This window comes from Pseudorasbora parva, chromosome 1, assembly GCF_024679245.1.
Source record: "Pseudorasbora parva isolate DD20220531a chromosome 1, ASM2467924v1, whole genome shotgun sequence".
Classification (NCBI taxonomy): Eukaryota; Metazoa; Chordata; class Actinopteri; order Cypriniformes; family Gobionidae; genus Pseudorasbora; species Pseudorasbora parva.
Window position 1 is genome coordinate 14439666 of NC_090172.1, and position 14731 is coordinate 14454396.

The 14731-nt window shown below is 37.6% G+C and overlaps 1 protein-coding gene across 1 annotated transcript in view; it reads left to right on the forward strand.

The window, feature by feature from the left end:
• The window catches only part of LOC137051932 (phospholipid-transporting ATPase ABCA1), a 365555-nt gene that overhangs the window by 247258 nt on the left and 103566 nt on the right, over nucleotides 1-14731 (forward strand). Inside the window, exons 30-32 of the mRNA XM_067428858.1 lie at nucleotides 1885-2012; nucleotides 3427-3525; nucleotides 3609-3801. Coding sequence (XP_067284959.1) covers nucleotides 1885-2012; nucleotides 3427-3525; nucleotides 3609-3801 — 420 coding nt within the window. The remainder of the gene's footprint in view (nucleotides 1-1884; nucleotides 2013-3426; nucleotides 3526-3608; nucleotides 3802-14731) is intronic.

The following is a 14731-nucleotide window of genomic DNA, read 5'->3' on the forward strand; positions in this document are numbered from 1 at the left end:
TAAGAATCTGCCTGGAAGAGGACGTGTGTCTATATCATCCTTATGCATGGTGAGGAGAAGAGATTGGACAAAGACTCTCCAAAGATTACAGATGGAGAATTGCAGAGATTAGTTGAGTCTTGGGGTCAGAAAGACAAAAAAACTTTTTTTTTTTTTTTTTTTTTATCAAACAATCCATACATCACCCCCAAGGGTTTCAAGAAACATCTTGCTCATCCAGAAACAAACTCCAGCATATTTAGTTGTCAGACACGACTTCAAATTCAAACGGGACTGGTTTCTACTGATGCATGTGTCAGAGGGAACCATAAAAATTAGCTTTTTGGCAGCAAACCAACTAGATGAGTTTGGTGCAAACAGGGATGAAAATTCCCCATGTCCATGGTTAAAAATACAGCTGGATCTTTAATGATGTAGGCCTTTTTTTTCTTTTCTTTTTTTGCTGGAGGTCCTTTACATCTTGTTCAGATACATGACATCATGGATTCTAGCAAAAACCAACAGATAAAAAAAGGGAATCTCACAGCCTCTGCTAGAAATCTTATAATGGATTGTGGTCAGATCTTCCATCAGGGCCATGATCTAAAGTAAACATCAAAATCAACACACAAATGTGTCACTGAGCACAAAATGAAGCTTCTGCCATGACCTTACCAGTTCCCTGACATGAACCCTAGAAAATGAGTGGTGTGAACTGAAGAGAAGAAGCACCAACATTAATCTGTGAATCTAAAGGATCTGGAGAGATTCAGTATGGATCATGTCAAGTGTTTTCCTCATCAGGCATTATCGGAGAAGGCTCAGAGCTGTTATCTTAGAAAAGGGGGGTTGCAAAAGTATTTAATAAAAGGTTGCCAATAATTATGGCCAACGTTTTTTGGAGAAAAACATTTATTTCATAATGTGATTTAATTATTTTACTTCAATGAGAGGTTAGGTTTTTGCAAATTTTTGGAATGATAGAACAGCATAAGAGATGAAAAGCACCTGTTTTTTCCATGTTTGATGTGCATTTTCTGTGGGTTTTATATGACAGGTGGTTGGCTAGACCTTGGTCAGCGTAGCTTCCATATTGAATTTTACATAGATAAAAACAAGGCTGTGAGGAACAGACCTAGTGTCCCTATGGCATACATTGTTTAAAGGTTATAGATCAAAATAACTTTCAAAACTCAAAAAATAAATATGAAATGTTAGCATTTTTAATGTACTTATGGTTTACACATTACATTATTGGCAGTTTATTTTAATGGATGAATATTTTGTTAGGGCTCTGCCCTGCTTGCCTATTCACACAAGCCATACCTGCTAAGCATTATCATTCTTTTGGCCTCGAAATTTGGCACCATGTTTAAAAAAAAAATACCTTTGAGTTTTAACTTTCATGACCAGAGCAAACATTTAAAATAGCCTAACTAATGTGAATGCAAACATCTCAATCTTATGAAATGTAAACAGTTATTGCAAGCAATAAGACAAATAAATACAATAGATCAAATATACAAATTGAATGAAACAGTGCTTTAAGTTTTGCAGGTAGGTCTACTAAGAAAATACTAAAGACATTTAATAAAATAATAAATGTAAAACTAAATCACTAAATATTCTTCACTGTGTAAATTAAATTTGCGTTGATTCTAATTAAAGCTTTGTTCAGTCAAGGTCAGTGTCTTTTTGTTATTTAATTAAGAATAATGACACAAACAGCAAAAGGTCCCAAAGGCTCAAATTTGAGGCAAGCCCGAGCAAAAATACATCCAAGTTTGTGACTAGTGCAAGTCTGTTCAAAGTTGGACTTGAGTCAGCTCGAGAACAAAAATAAATAAATATCTTACATCACTTTTAAGAGCATATTTAATGTGTGTTTGTGTGTTTATGTATCAGGTCGTGATGCCGGCATTCTTTGTGTGTCTGGCTCTCATCTTCTCCCTGATTGTTCCTTCATTTACGAATTATCCCAGTCTGGAGCTTCAGCCCTGGATGTACGGAGCTCCACAGAATACCTTCTACAGGTATGCACGTTACCTGCGCTAAATGTGGCAACATATTATTATAATAGTAATAATTATAATAGTAATTATAGTAGTACTTACATTTTTTTAAATAATTATATCTCTTTTTATTAGTTAATGTAAACTAACACTGAAAAATACTTTAGTAATCTTAGTAACTGTTAGTAACTTAGTAACTTCAAATTGGAGTTTTTAATATTTTTATATTGTTGTAATAATTTCACAGTTACTCCAAATTGAAGGGTTAGTTCACCCAAAAATGAAATGTATGTCGTTAATGACTCAACCTAATGTTGTTCCACACCCGTAAGACCTCCGTTCATCTTCAGAACACAGTTTAAGATATTTTATATTTAGTCCGACAGTTCACACTATACTGTCAATGTCCAGAAAGGGAATAAAATCATCATCAAAATAATTAGAATCTCTTGAAGCATCGAAAATAAATTTTGGTCCAAAAATAACTAAAACCATGACTTTATTCAGCATTGTCTTTTCTCCCGTGTTTGTTTTCAAACCTCAAATAAAGATTCAAACGGTTATGAATCAGCGGATTGATTCATGATTCAGATCGCCAATGTCACGTGATTTCAGCAGTTTGACACGTGATCCAAATCAGGAATCAGTATGCTGATTCATGGCCGTTTGAATCTTTATTTGAGGTTTCAAAATAAACGCAGAAGAGAAGACTGATGCTGAATAAAGTCGTAGTTTTTGTTATTTTTGGACCAAAATGTATTTCCGATGCTTCTAGAGATTCTAATCAACCTGATGTCACACATGGACTACTTCGATTATGTTTTTATTCCCTTGCTGGACATGGACCGTATAGTGTGCATTCACTTGGATACGCTCTCGGACTAAATATAAAATATCTTAAAATAATTAAATCTTAATATAATTAAAGGTCATTGTTGGGTGAACTAACCTTTTAATGTAGAAACAACTTAAAGACAGTATATTTTAAATATTTTTTTGTAATGGCATCTTTTTATGAATGAAGGCCAGTATAACTGATATACTAATACAGCTATTGATGTCTTTATGAAATAGATCTGTAACAATGCAATACTATCACATAAAAAAAACACATTTACTCACATAAGTGTGTTTCTTCATTCATTTATGTCATCGCATACAGAACATGACGCAGATCTGATGTGCTGTCATGAGCATCTAATTTTTTCACAAGTTCATATAAGCCGTTATTTTTTTTTTATACATATAAGCCGGCCTATTTTGAGAGCACTAAATAAAATATTTTTTATTATAATAACATTTCACTATATTACTTTTTTATTAAAAAGCTTTGGCGAACATAAGGAACTTAAGGGCCACAAACTTTTAAAGCTAATTATACATTCAACACTAATTTTGCTAGCTTGATAACAAATATTGTGTGTATATGTTGCAGTTTTGATGGTCCAGGTGTAAATCAGGTGGAGAAAGTGACAAATGCTCTGCTCAGTTCACCAGGATTTGGAACGCGCTGCATGAGCACCAACCCCATACCGTGAGCAACACACACACACACTTATTACACACACTAGTGGTGTGGTGTAGCAGCTGACCATGTGTTTTCTGTTCCTCCTTCAGTAAATTACCCTGTAACCCTGCGGGAGGCACTGATTGGTTCACTCCTGCGGTGGATCCATCCGTCAGTGAGATCTTTGAGAAGGGTAACTGGAGCATAGAGAACCCATCGCCTGAATGCCAATGCAGCACACCGCAACGGAGTATCATGCTGCCAGACTGCCCGCCAGGAGCCGGGGGTTTACCACCGCCACAGGTCAGCCACACTTGATCAAACTCATGAACCATATGAATTAAAGTGCCCCTGAATTGGTTTTGCAGGTCTCTTTTACAATATTTTTACATGCTTCCTGAAAAGAAAAACACTTTAATTTTATGATCATAAACATTGCAGCCTCAGCTCTTTTCTCACAGTGTCTCAAATGGTTGGATCAAGTATATCTCTCTAAACCCCTCCTTTCCAAGAGACACCTCTGTTCTGATTGGTCAAATGGCCCAGTCTGTTGTGATTGGTACAGGCTCCCTTAAAGCCTGTGTCAGAAACCAAACTTATCCATTACCATATCTAAATTTAAGCTCTTCGACAGCACTTGATACACAGTGATATGAACAGTAATGATGATGTCGGTTTTAACATATCAATTCCTCATCCTTTGGAAGTGCATCAAAGTAGACTTGCTTGGCAGCGCAAAAAACAGCATCTTCTCGACATGTCGACAGCACAAACCAAATTCTTCCAGGCCTCAGTTACAACTATGGCAGGTCAAAGTATATTGTTTTCGTGAGCAGCCCATGAAGACCGTAGGCTGGCACTATGTAGATTTGTTAAAAACCTAAGTAGGTTCTTGCAGGAAGAATTGCTTCTTTCTTTTGGGAGACAATAAGTCCATTGCCATACATTTTGCAGATGTTCTACATTATCAAACGGCTACTTTACACACTACATGAAAGGTAATATCACAAAAAAACATAATAGGGGCACTTTAATTAGGTGACGTAAAAGGTACAGTATTGTACATTGCCAATCATGGCTTGCACATTGTCAATGCAGTTTTATGGCAAAGATTTCTGTTGGATTTTAAACTTGTCATTTTACATGGTCAACTGCATTTTTTTTTGCATTATGGTCATGTAAAGAGTATATTATATATACGCTAGTGTATCAGATTTGATATGCAAATCATAAGGCCTCTAAATTATCAACATGATCAAAACTTTGCTTAAAAAACAGTTACACATAATCTACTGCATCCCATTTTAACAAATTTTCATATGTATACATTTAGTTTGTAACTTATCACAGACTACACAGTTTTCTATACAACTGTTGTATCAGCAGATATGCAGATCACTCCTCCACAACTCTGAGTTTAAACTTAGAATCTTTTCTTATTCTCTCTCAGTAAACAAGTTTTCTCTGCTAAAACCACATGCACACGCACATATACTAAGCCGACCCAGTTTGCTAACATTAACATTTTACTGAACCCTGATTTTTGAGCTTTATGAGGAAAGTCCTACACACACGCAGGAGATGGTTTGTCTTAAAACAAAATCATGGATGTGTTCAGATGATGGAGGCTGGATGAATCTTATTTAATACCTCAGGGTTTCAGATATTATGCATCAAATGCTGCTTTAATGAGACCAGCAGCACACACACACACACATTTGAATACCCTGAAGGGTTAGGTGCGGGGAATTCTTTTTGTGTTACTTTTAATTTTTCTACTGTGTGTAAAAACTGTTCCCTTGCAGGCGGTCACATTTCGACGTATGTCAAAAATTATCAGACAAAATGGGATCTTGCGAGCCCAATCTATTTGGTCAGATCATCATTTATAGGGGAGAGGGAATGATCATCTGTGAATAAAACACTGAAAACTCAACAGAAAAACTAACACATTTGGCCAGTTACCCAGACTAGGCTTAAGCCTAGTCCCAGACTAAAATACAAATTTAAGCTGTTTTACCTGAAACCAACTTTCTCTGACATATCTTAAAATATGTCAGTGCCATTGTTTTGTCTCAAGATTCACACCAGTAATGATTTTCCTAAGTAAACTAAGGCCTAATCCTGGCTTAATCTAAGCCCTGTCTGCAACACCAGGCCAGTATGTCCTAATTGACAAGTAGAAAATGCAGTTCATTTATTAATTTACTTTTTTTAAACGTTGTATTTAGGTAGTTGCACACTTTAAAGTCCAGTTGCTTTTTATTTTTATTTTTTATAAACGTTAACCTTTTTTTGCTGCTTTTCTATAAATCTTTGCGCCATTACTATCAATTACTATTTCACTATCACTAGCTGTATGAATCTGAGTGCATGAGTTCTAGGTTACTATAGAAACATAAGTGGTTTGCCGTTGATTGCTGTCGTGACAGTTGCAGATGAAATGCAGTAGTTTTACAGTTTTTTTATTATATAGAAATTTGGTCAAATCAATATGATGTTCTGTTTTGATAAAGCAAAAAAAACAAAACATGAACAAATAGATTTTAGAAGACACTTTAAAAAAATCATGCCAGGCTTTCATACAAAATTTTCATATGAACTGAATAATTTTTTTTTTTTTTTTTTTTTACATATGTAGAGAACCAGAGACCGATGAATGCTGCCATATCAACAACAACAACCACATGAATGTATTTATTCATTATAAATCAATATTGTTGTTGTATCAACTATTCATCACGGTGATAAATATTCATTAAACTGCATCTACAAGTTTCATAGGGCCTGGACTGAATACTGAAACTTTTCTCCAAACTTCTCCATCTTATTTTTAGACATGCTTTTTTAGATTAGATTCTTGGTTGTTGATAATAATCATACAGTTCCTCTTAAAAAAATGTCACAACACTGGTTTTAAAGGTAAAAGTCTGAATTTTTAACTCACACTTATGTTGTCACCAATGGTTGCAGGAAGAAGCATGAAGATGAAGAATGAGATGCAAAGTCTTTTAATAGTAATCACGGATAAGGACATAAGGACTTAAATACACAGATCAAACAATGTAATTAAAGACAAACAGCTGATGAAGTCAAATAGTAACTATGGTGACAAACTAAAGCGGGATAATGACAAAGCAAAATCCAAACATAATAGGATCATGGGGCCTTCTGCTGAAGTGGTGTGACCTCACCACAGTGCAGGCTCTGGTGGAGGATGGGAATCCAGGTGAGGTGATAACTGAGAAAAACCAAGGTGGTGAAGATGGTGGGAGGAGCTAGGGAGAAGCCCAGAGCAAGGGAAGCGCGATGGAATCACAGAGTCCTGCCAGGATGGAAACCCACGGTTTCCACGGCAACAACCCCACGAGGTGGAGGGCTGAGGTGGGACTGGAGAGACTGAGAGCTGAGACTGACCCAGACGTAGGACAGAGCTGTAGGAGTTGAGAGATGCATCGCAGCAGACGTTTCATAGATCCATGGTGTAGAAAAGGTGATGTCTGGCCAATGCAGATTCAGTAGTCAGAGGAAGCCTGGTGGAGCCATAAGCCTGATGGTCCCTGGTGGAGACGGGCAAGGGAGGAGAGAAGGTGGAGGAGTCAGATCAGCGGGCCAAAATAGAGTGACTGGATCAGTGGTCGAAGTGGAGCCTGGGGATCCACACGCCTAGGAGTAGCTGGTTCACGTAAGGCCAGAGGCGGATCCATGCCACTGAGATGAGGGGCTGATGTGGGACACTGTAGACTGGGCAGAAGGACAGGTTGTGGTCTGAAAAGGAGTTGGGAGAGGGAGGCTGGGTGGGATGAGTTCATCTGAAGACTCTGATGTGAGTGGGTGAGGGGTGGGGCAATGAATTATCCTCTCCAAAAGCAAACCAACTGTCTATTGAGTCCAACATAAACTCACTCACAGTGTCACAAGTGTGGGAGGGGCTCCACTCCATTTGCTTAATTTCCTCTAAAACTCCTGCGGTGATGATGTGGCCGGCTAACACACCTAGTCAGACGTGTTCCCAGGTTAAGTCGCTCCTTTTTGCATTGGCTCTCTGTCTGTGGTGCAGAACGGTCCCTATGCTCCAGGTATAACAGTTTAGATCAGTGGTCACCAACCTTTTCAAGCCAAAGATCCCTGACCTCGGCCTTGATGAGAGCCAAGATCTACCTATAGATTTTTCATGGCCGATTCAGGGTTTGTTTTTACAAGCAATTGTAATGCTATTTCCGATACCAGATGCCGATTTTCTTTTTTTGTGCACATTTATTTGTTGTTTATTTGCTCTATAACAGGCCAAACTGACCTTGAAAATGTAGCCATTTGAAATGCATGGGCAGTTGTTTTTTATTTAAATTAGATTGCATAATTTCAATGACTTTAGCTTAGGGCTGGGTTTCGATTCAAATTTCAAGAATCGATTCGATTCCGATTCTCAAGATCTTGAATCGATTATCATTATGTAATTCGATCCGATCCGATCTTCGCGATTTAGATAAGTGTTTTTGAAGAAAGCATTTTTTTCCAGCTGTTACCTGAATTACAGGACTGTAGTTATGCAACATATTGATACTATTATTATAGACATTCAACTGCAAATTACTGGAGTATTGATGGTCGTAATAACAATCCCCCTTCCAGAGCTGTGCTGTCGCGCGGCGTCATGACAACGCAGCCATTACAACTTGCTTGGCAGTAAGAGCGCGCTGCAATGAGAATGGCTGTGTTCTTCAGCACAGTGACGACAGTATAACGTTAGGCTGTGTGTCCACCAAAGCGTTTTTAGCCAGCTGAAAACTCCTCACTGTGAGCGCTTGAGAGCGTTTTGGCAGGCAGCGTTTTTTCTCCTCAGTTGAGACTTGCTTGTTGTTATGATACGGAAAATCCGTGGAGGTCTTTGTAATTTCACAGGTAGTTTGTTCCTGTATTGATTCTATATAAAATTGCAGAGACAATGTAAAGTATTTGCTCTGGCATTTGTTTTAAATCATTTTGTTTCGCTTGTTGTCATCTGATGACGACACGCAGAATGTGGAAGTTGGTCTGTGTTGTGTTTGTCCCGCCCCTCCTCCACTGTGATTGGACGGCTGGGTGAAAAGTGACAGTAATGAGCGCTGCATTTTACTCAAAGTTGAACATGCTTCAACTCTCTGTGACCAGTAAAACTTGCTGATCGCTCAGCGCGTGATTGTGAAATACTCGCTCAGCGCCTTGGTGCGCTCTAGGCGTTCTTAAAACCCGGCGCTCTCTTTGAAAATGCCAGCCAGTATTCTCTGTCCGCGGCGTTTCTGGAGTTTTCAAAGCTGCCATGTTCGTTGTGTTAATGTCCTTCCACCTCGCGCGCATGCATGAATCCAATGACGTGGCAAATTAAAATTCAATCTAGGCCTATTATTAAATCGATCCTCTGAGTTATGGATCGATCTTTAGAAATGAATATGAAAATCGATTCAGAATTGGTGAATCGATTTTTTTCACCACAGCCCTACTTTAGCTTTGTGAAATTGTTACTTAAGACACACCTGCACAAAACAAAAACAGATGGACTGAATAAAAATGCAAATTCACTCTCTGGCAGTAGGTGGTGCTTATGGAAAAGAAGCGTTTCTTTGAGTACCGCTGTAAAAATGCCATCGAAACTATTCTGAAGACAGTTCCGTTCAGAGATACATTCATGTACCTCCCTCCCCAATTCAATATTTATATTGTTCTTCCTATATTTCAAGTATCAGTGATTGCTTCTACCTGGTCTAGCCTACTCGTGTTTTTATCTGATTTATCAGAATGGTACATTCACATTTGGACACATAAACGTGTCTCCGCAAAACAGATATAATTCCCACGCTATATGAATTTTCATGGAGTTCGCATCATCTAAATCAACAAATATGAGCTACATTGTATTGATGAACAGCTAATTTCAAAGTCACAGGCTGCAATAGGAGAGTGAGAGAGAGAGGGGGGGGGGGTATTAGCACTGGTAAGATCAAATTATTTCTTTACTTTTAATTATGATGCGTCTGCAACTTTAATTTGCGGCAGTTTGCTGAAGAGATTCAGCTGCTCGTCTGCAGTGATGTGTAGCCTATAATGCTCTCACACATTTATTTATCAGCCTTGTTGGGAGGAGTAAAATTTACATTTGTGATTTCAACAACCAGATGCAGTTATATTTGTTCAGTTTCATCTGGAATGCATCAGATACTGCGTCAGGTATTTTCTCTGCTGCACGTGTCGTCACACTCTCCTCTTCGCGTCCATCTTCAGCGTTCCTGTCCCATCTCTGGACCATGTTAATGCCCTCTTAACAGACTTTGTAATATTTTCACACAAATGACATTTGGGAAATGATTGCAATGCAGTTTGTGCTCAAGTCCGGAAGAGAGAGAAGCCAAAATGACACTAAAAACAGTCCGGTTGCTAATTGTTTGTTTAGAGCACAAATCTGGCTGTTTCCGGTTTATGGCCGGTCGAATTTGTGCAAAGCGAATTTTGAGGTAATTCAGAGAATACATTTTGGGAGCATATGGAGCAATTTTGAGCCTTGATAATGTGTTGTTTCTTATTTTTCGGTTATTTATCGGGAGCTACTGGGACAGTGATCAAGATCTACCAGTCGAATACAATCGACGGGTTATCACACTGGTTTAGGTAAATGGAGTTATTGACTCCCAAAAGAATGAAGCCACTCTGAACTGCCAGATCCAGTTCCAGTCTTTCTTCCTGCGCTCACTGTAAGCGATAGATCAATTTTAATAGATTGGGCCATCTGACCAATTAAGGCAGATTCAGATCCTGTAAGGAGGGGTTTAGAAAGATCAAATCCTTGATTGAACCTTTTCAAGCACTGAGAAAAAAAGGTGAAGCTGCAATGTATATCATGTGAACAATTACAGTGTTTCTTGAATGCATATTACCCTATTGTAGGAGACCTCCAAAACAAATAAAAATGATTTTTTTAGGAAATTTTAAAGGAAACTTCAAAATAGCATAATATGGCCACTTTAAACCAGGACCTACTATTCAAGGAAAATTTGTACTATATTGCAAGTATTGCAAGTCTTCTGGACCCATAGGTTTGTGTGATTTCTCTTATGTGCCTTTTTTTTTTTTACTGAAAATCTTTTTCTCTCAGTATTTAATGTCTAAATTGTGTCCCTTAATTACGTCCGTTTGTCCGTCTGTATCTCTGAAAATCACTGCACTAAACTGCTAAATGACTTCACATTAGCCCAGTGACCTTTTCAAACACCTTCCACATCCATTGTGTCTGCATTAAGCTCTTACTAGGAAATTTATGTTGTTGTAAACTGTATTTCACTGCAAACGGCCCCCATGAAAGCATTTTGATTGATTATATTATTTACCGTCCGGTCGTAGAGACATCAGCTGTAGCGCTATCAGGAAATGAGCACAAGTGGTTCCTTTGATCAACTATCAGACACAGTCAGTAATTCATTCATCAGTTTACTTTATTTATATTTTTGTCCTTGATAAGTGAAGAGGCTGATGCTTTGCATGAGTTTCTTAATGAAACACTGGTTTCCATGGTGATGACAGGTCATTAGTGTATTTAGCTATTTGAGTCTGTGAAATGAGTTTGAGTTAGCTTGATTTTTAGTATTAAACCCACAACCCTTTTTTACCCATATAAATTCACTCATATAGACAACTGTGTTTGTCATCCACCACAAAATCGAAGCCATGACTCATTTCAATAAAGACTCAATTAGCTATCGCAGCTCAGAGTTTCCCACACAAAGACTAATTTGAGGCGGTCCGCCACAGAATCAACACCGGCCGCCACATATTGCTTCCTCCTTCAAATTTTTTTTTTTAATGCTATTTAAAAGACGCTCGCATATTCGTTCAGCTGCATTGCCTTAGCTCTCCCTCCGCCTCTCGCGCATCTCTCTCTCTATCTCTTTCTCACTCACTCACTCACTCACTCACTCACTCACTCACTCACTCACTCACTCACTCACTCACTCACTCACTCACTCACTCACTCACTCACTCACTCACTCACTCACTCACTCACTCACTCACTCACTCACTCACTCACTCACTCACTCACTCACTCACTCACTCACTCACTCACACACACACACACACACACGGTGCGTTGCATATGACCGTAAGTTTCAGCGTTTCCAACTCTCAAACATTTGTAGTGAGACACACGTGTTTAGGCTAACTCAACTAACCGTCTCACTTTGGGCAAGAAAATCCAAATTGTTTTTGATATGAAACAAAGTCTAAGCTTTACATAAAAAAAAATAATAAAAAAAATAAAAAATAAAAAGAAATTATATACGAAATTCAAAAAACAAATGTCGTTTTGGCGCATTTAGTGTGTCATAACCATAGACTGTAAAAAAAAAAAAAATCAGAGCCGTTGACATGTGATCACGCCCCTGTGTCAATACATTTGAATAGACAACATTTCACTATACAGGTATTTGCAGCAATTTTTGGTAAACAGTACAGCATAGTGTGCATAAATGATTACATCAACCGCATTTACAGTGTCATTTTTAAAATGGAGAGTGATGGAGATGCAATATTGTTTGCTCTTATTGTATTTAGATATTCCTTACTATCATAGTTAAATGTAACCGTACAATTATTTTTCAATTAAATAAACTAATATTTTAGTTTAGTAATATTTATTGAATGTTTTTTTCAGGTTGATCTTTTGGTACTAAATACTATTTGTGCAATAATTATGGTTCATTAATGACCACTTAAAATGTTTCTTCTAATATTTATATTACAATTATTGTAGTAAATAAGGTTAAAATAGAGAACTCCAGTGCAAAGAGGCAAATTAGACTTGAGAATTTTGTGGCCTGAAAAATAATAATTTTCATTTGTAATGCCATTACCCACGAAGTGCCTGTATGGCTCTTTAATAAATAATAGTCAAGTTGCTTAAAGTATTGCAGATCATAAATGCTTACTTATTTGTAGGTTTTACAATTGAATACTTGTTAGACATGGTCAAATACTAGATTTCTTTAAATGTCACATTTTAAAACGTTCATAAAAACACTTCAGCTTTACACATCCTCCCATAGGAAACGTGGAGATTTGCTTAAACATTGTGATAGAAGTAATATTAGATTAAGTAATAAATTAAACCTAAATTGCTTTAGTCCAGTAAGTATTTATCTTCAAATATGTCTAACAATATACAAACCTGATTCCCAAAAAGTTGGGACACTGTACAAATTGTGAATAAAAACAGAATACAATTATTTGAAAATTTCAGTATTTTATTCAGAATACAACATAGATATATCTATGTTTATATCAAACATATATATTTGATAGACATATCAAATGTTAAAAATTAGCATTTTTTTCATTTATTTTAAGGGGAAAATAAGCTAATTTTAAATTTCTTGGCATCATCATAATGCATAATGCATCAGCTTAAAAAAGTTGGGACAAGGCTATGTTTACCACTGTGTGGCATACTCTCTTTTTTATAACAGTCTGCAAACATCTGGGGACTGAGGAGACAAGTTGCTCAAGTTTAGGAATAGAGATGTTGTCCCATTCTTGTCGAATACAGGCTTCTAGTCGCTCAACTGTCTTAGGTCTTCTTTGTCGCATCTTCCTCTTTATGATGCGCCAAATGTTTTCTATGAGTGAAAGATCTGAACTGCAGGGGTAGCCATTTCAGTACCCGGATCCTTCTTCTACGCAGCCATGATGTAATTGATGCAGTATGTGGTCTAGCATTGTCATGGTGGAAAATGCAAGGTCTTCCCTAAAAGAGACGATGTCTGGATGGGAGCATATGTTGTTCTAGAACTTGGATATACCTTTCAGTATTGATGGTGCCTTTCCAGATGTGTAAGCTGCCCATGCCACACACACTCATGCAACCCCAAACCATCAGAGATGCAGGCTTCTGAACTGAGGGCTGATAACAACTTGGTTTGTCCTTGTCCTCTTTAGTCAGAATGACATGGCATCCCAATTTTACACAAAGAATTTCAAATTTTGATTCTTCTGTCCTCAGAACAGCGTTCCACTTTGTCACAGCCCATTTTAAATGAGCCTTGGCCCAGAGAAACCGCCTGCGCTTCTGGATCATGTTTAGATATGGCTTCTTTTTTGACCTATAGTGTTTTAACCGGCAACGGCGAATGGCATGGTGGATTGTGTTCACCAACAATGTTTTCTGGAAGTATTCCTGAACCATGTTGTGATTTCCATTACAGTACCTGTATGTGATGCAGTGCCTTCTAAGGGCCTAAAGATCACGGGCATTTATAGAGTGGATCAGTCTCCTTTATACTTCTCCCGTCGCTTCAGTGATTACTAATAAATGTAGATCTAAAAATTTTATTTTATCAAGGGGTACTCGACAGGGATGCCCTCTTAGCCCCCTTCTGTTTACAATCGCAATCGAACCACTATCTCTGATATTAAAATCCACACCTTCATTTCATGGCATAAACAGATGGGGTGTAGAACATAAGCTCTCATTATATGCGGATGACTTGCTGCTTTACAGTTCAGATCCCCTATCATGTATAAATGATATTATCAAAATTATGCACAATTTTGGGACTTTCTCAGGCTACAAATTGAATATTACTAAAAGTGAATGCATGCCTGTTAACACACTTGCTATGCAAATACCTGATTCTGTGTTTCCCTTTCGCTTGGCAAGATCTGGGTTTAAATATCTAGGTATCAATATTGTACACACATTTAAAGGACTATATGAAAATAACTTTACTCCTCTTTTGATTAAACTCAAATCTGATTTCCAAAAATGGAGGATCCTTCATCTAACCCTAGCTGGCAGGGTGAACTGTGTTAAAATGACAGTTCTTCCGAGATTCTTATATCTATTTCAGTGCCTTCCCATCTTTTTATCCAAAGCTTTTTTCAATAGATTAGATAAATCTATTTCCAGTTTTATATGGGATGGGAAAACTCCTAGGATTCGGAAAGAGTTCCTACAGGAAAATAGGAGTGATGGTGGGTTGGCTCTACATAATTTTTTATATTATTATTGGGCGGCTCAAGTCCAAAAAATAGTCTACTGGATGCACTCATCAGGAACTAATGATTGGTGTGAAACAGAATCTAAATCCTGCACAGCAACCTCTTTACAAGCCCTAATAACATCTAGCCTACCTATTAAAATAGCACAATATACATTGAACCCGGTTGTTCATTCTACTCTTAAAATTTGGACTCAGTTACGCCAACACTT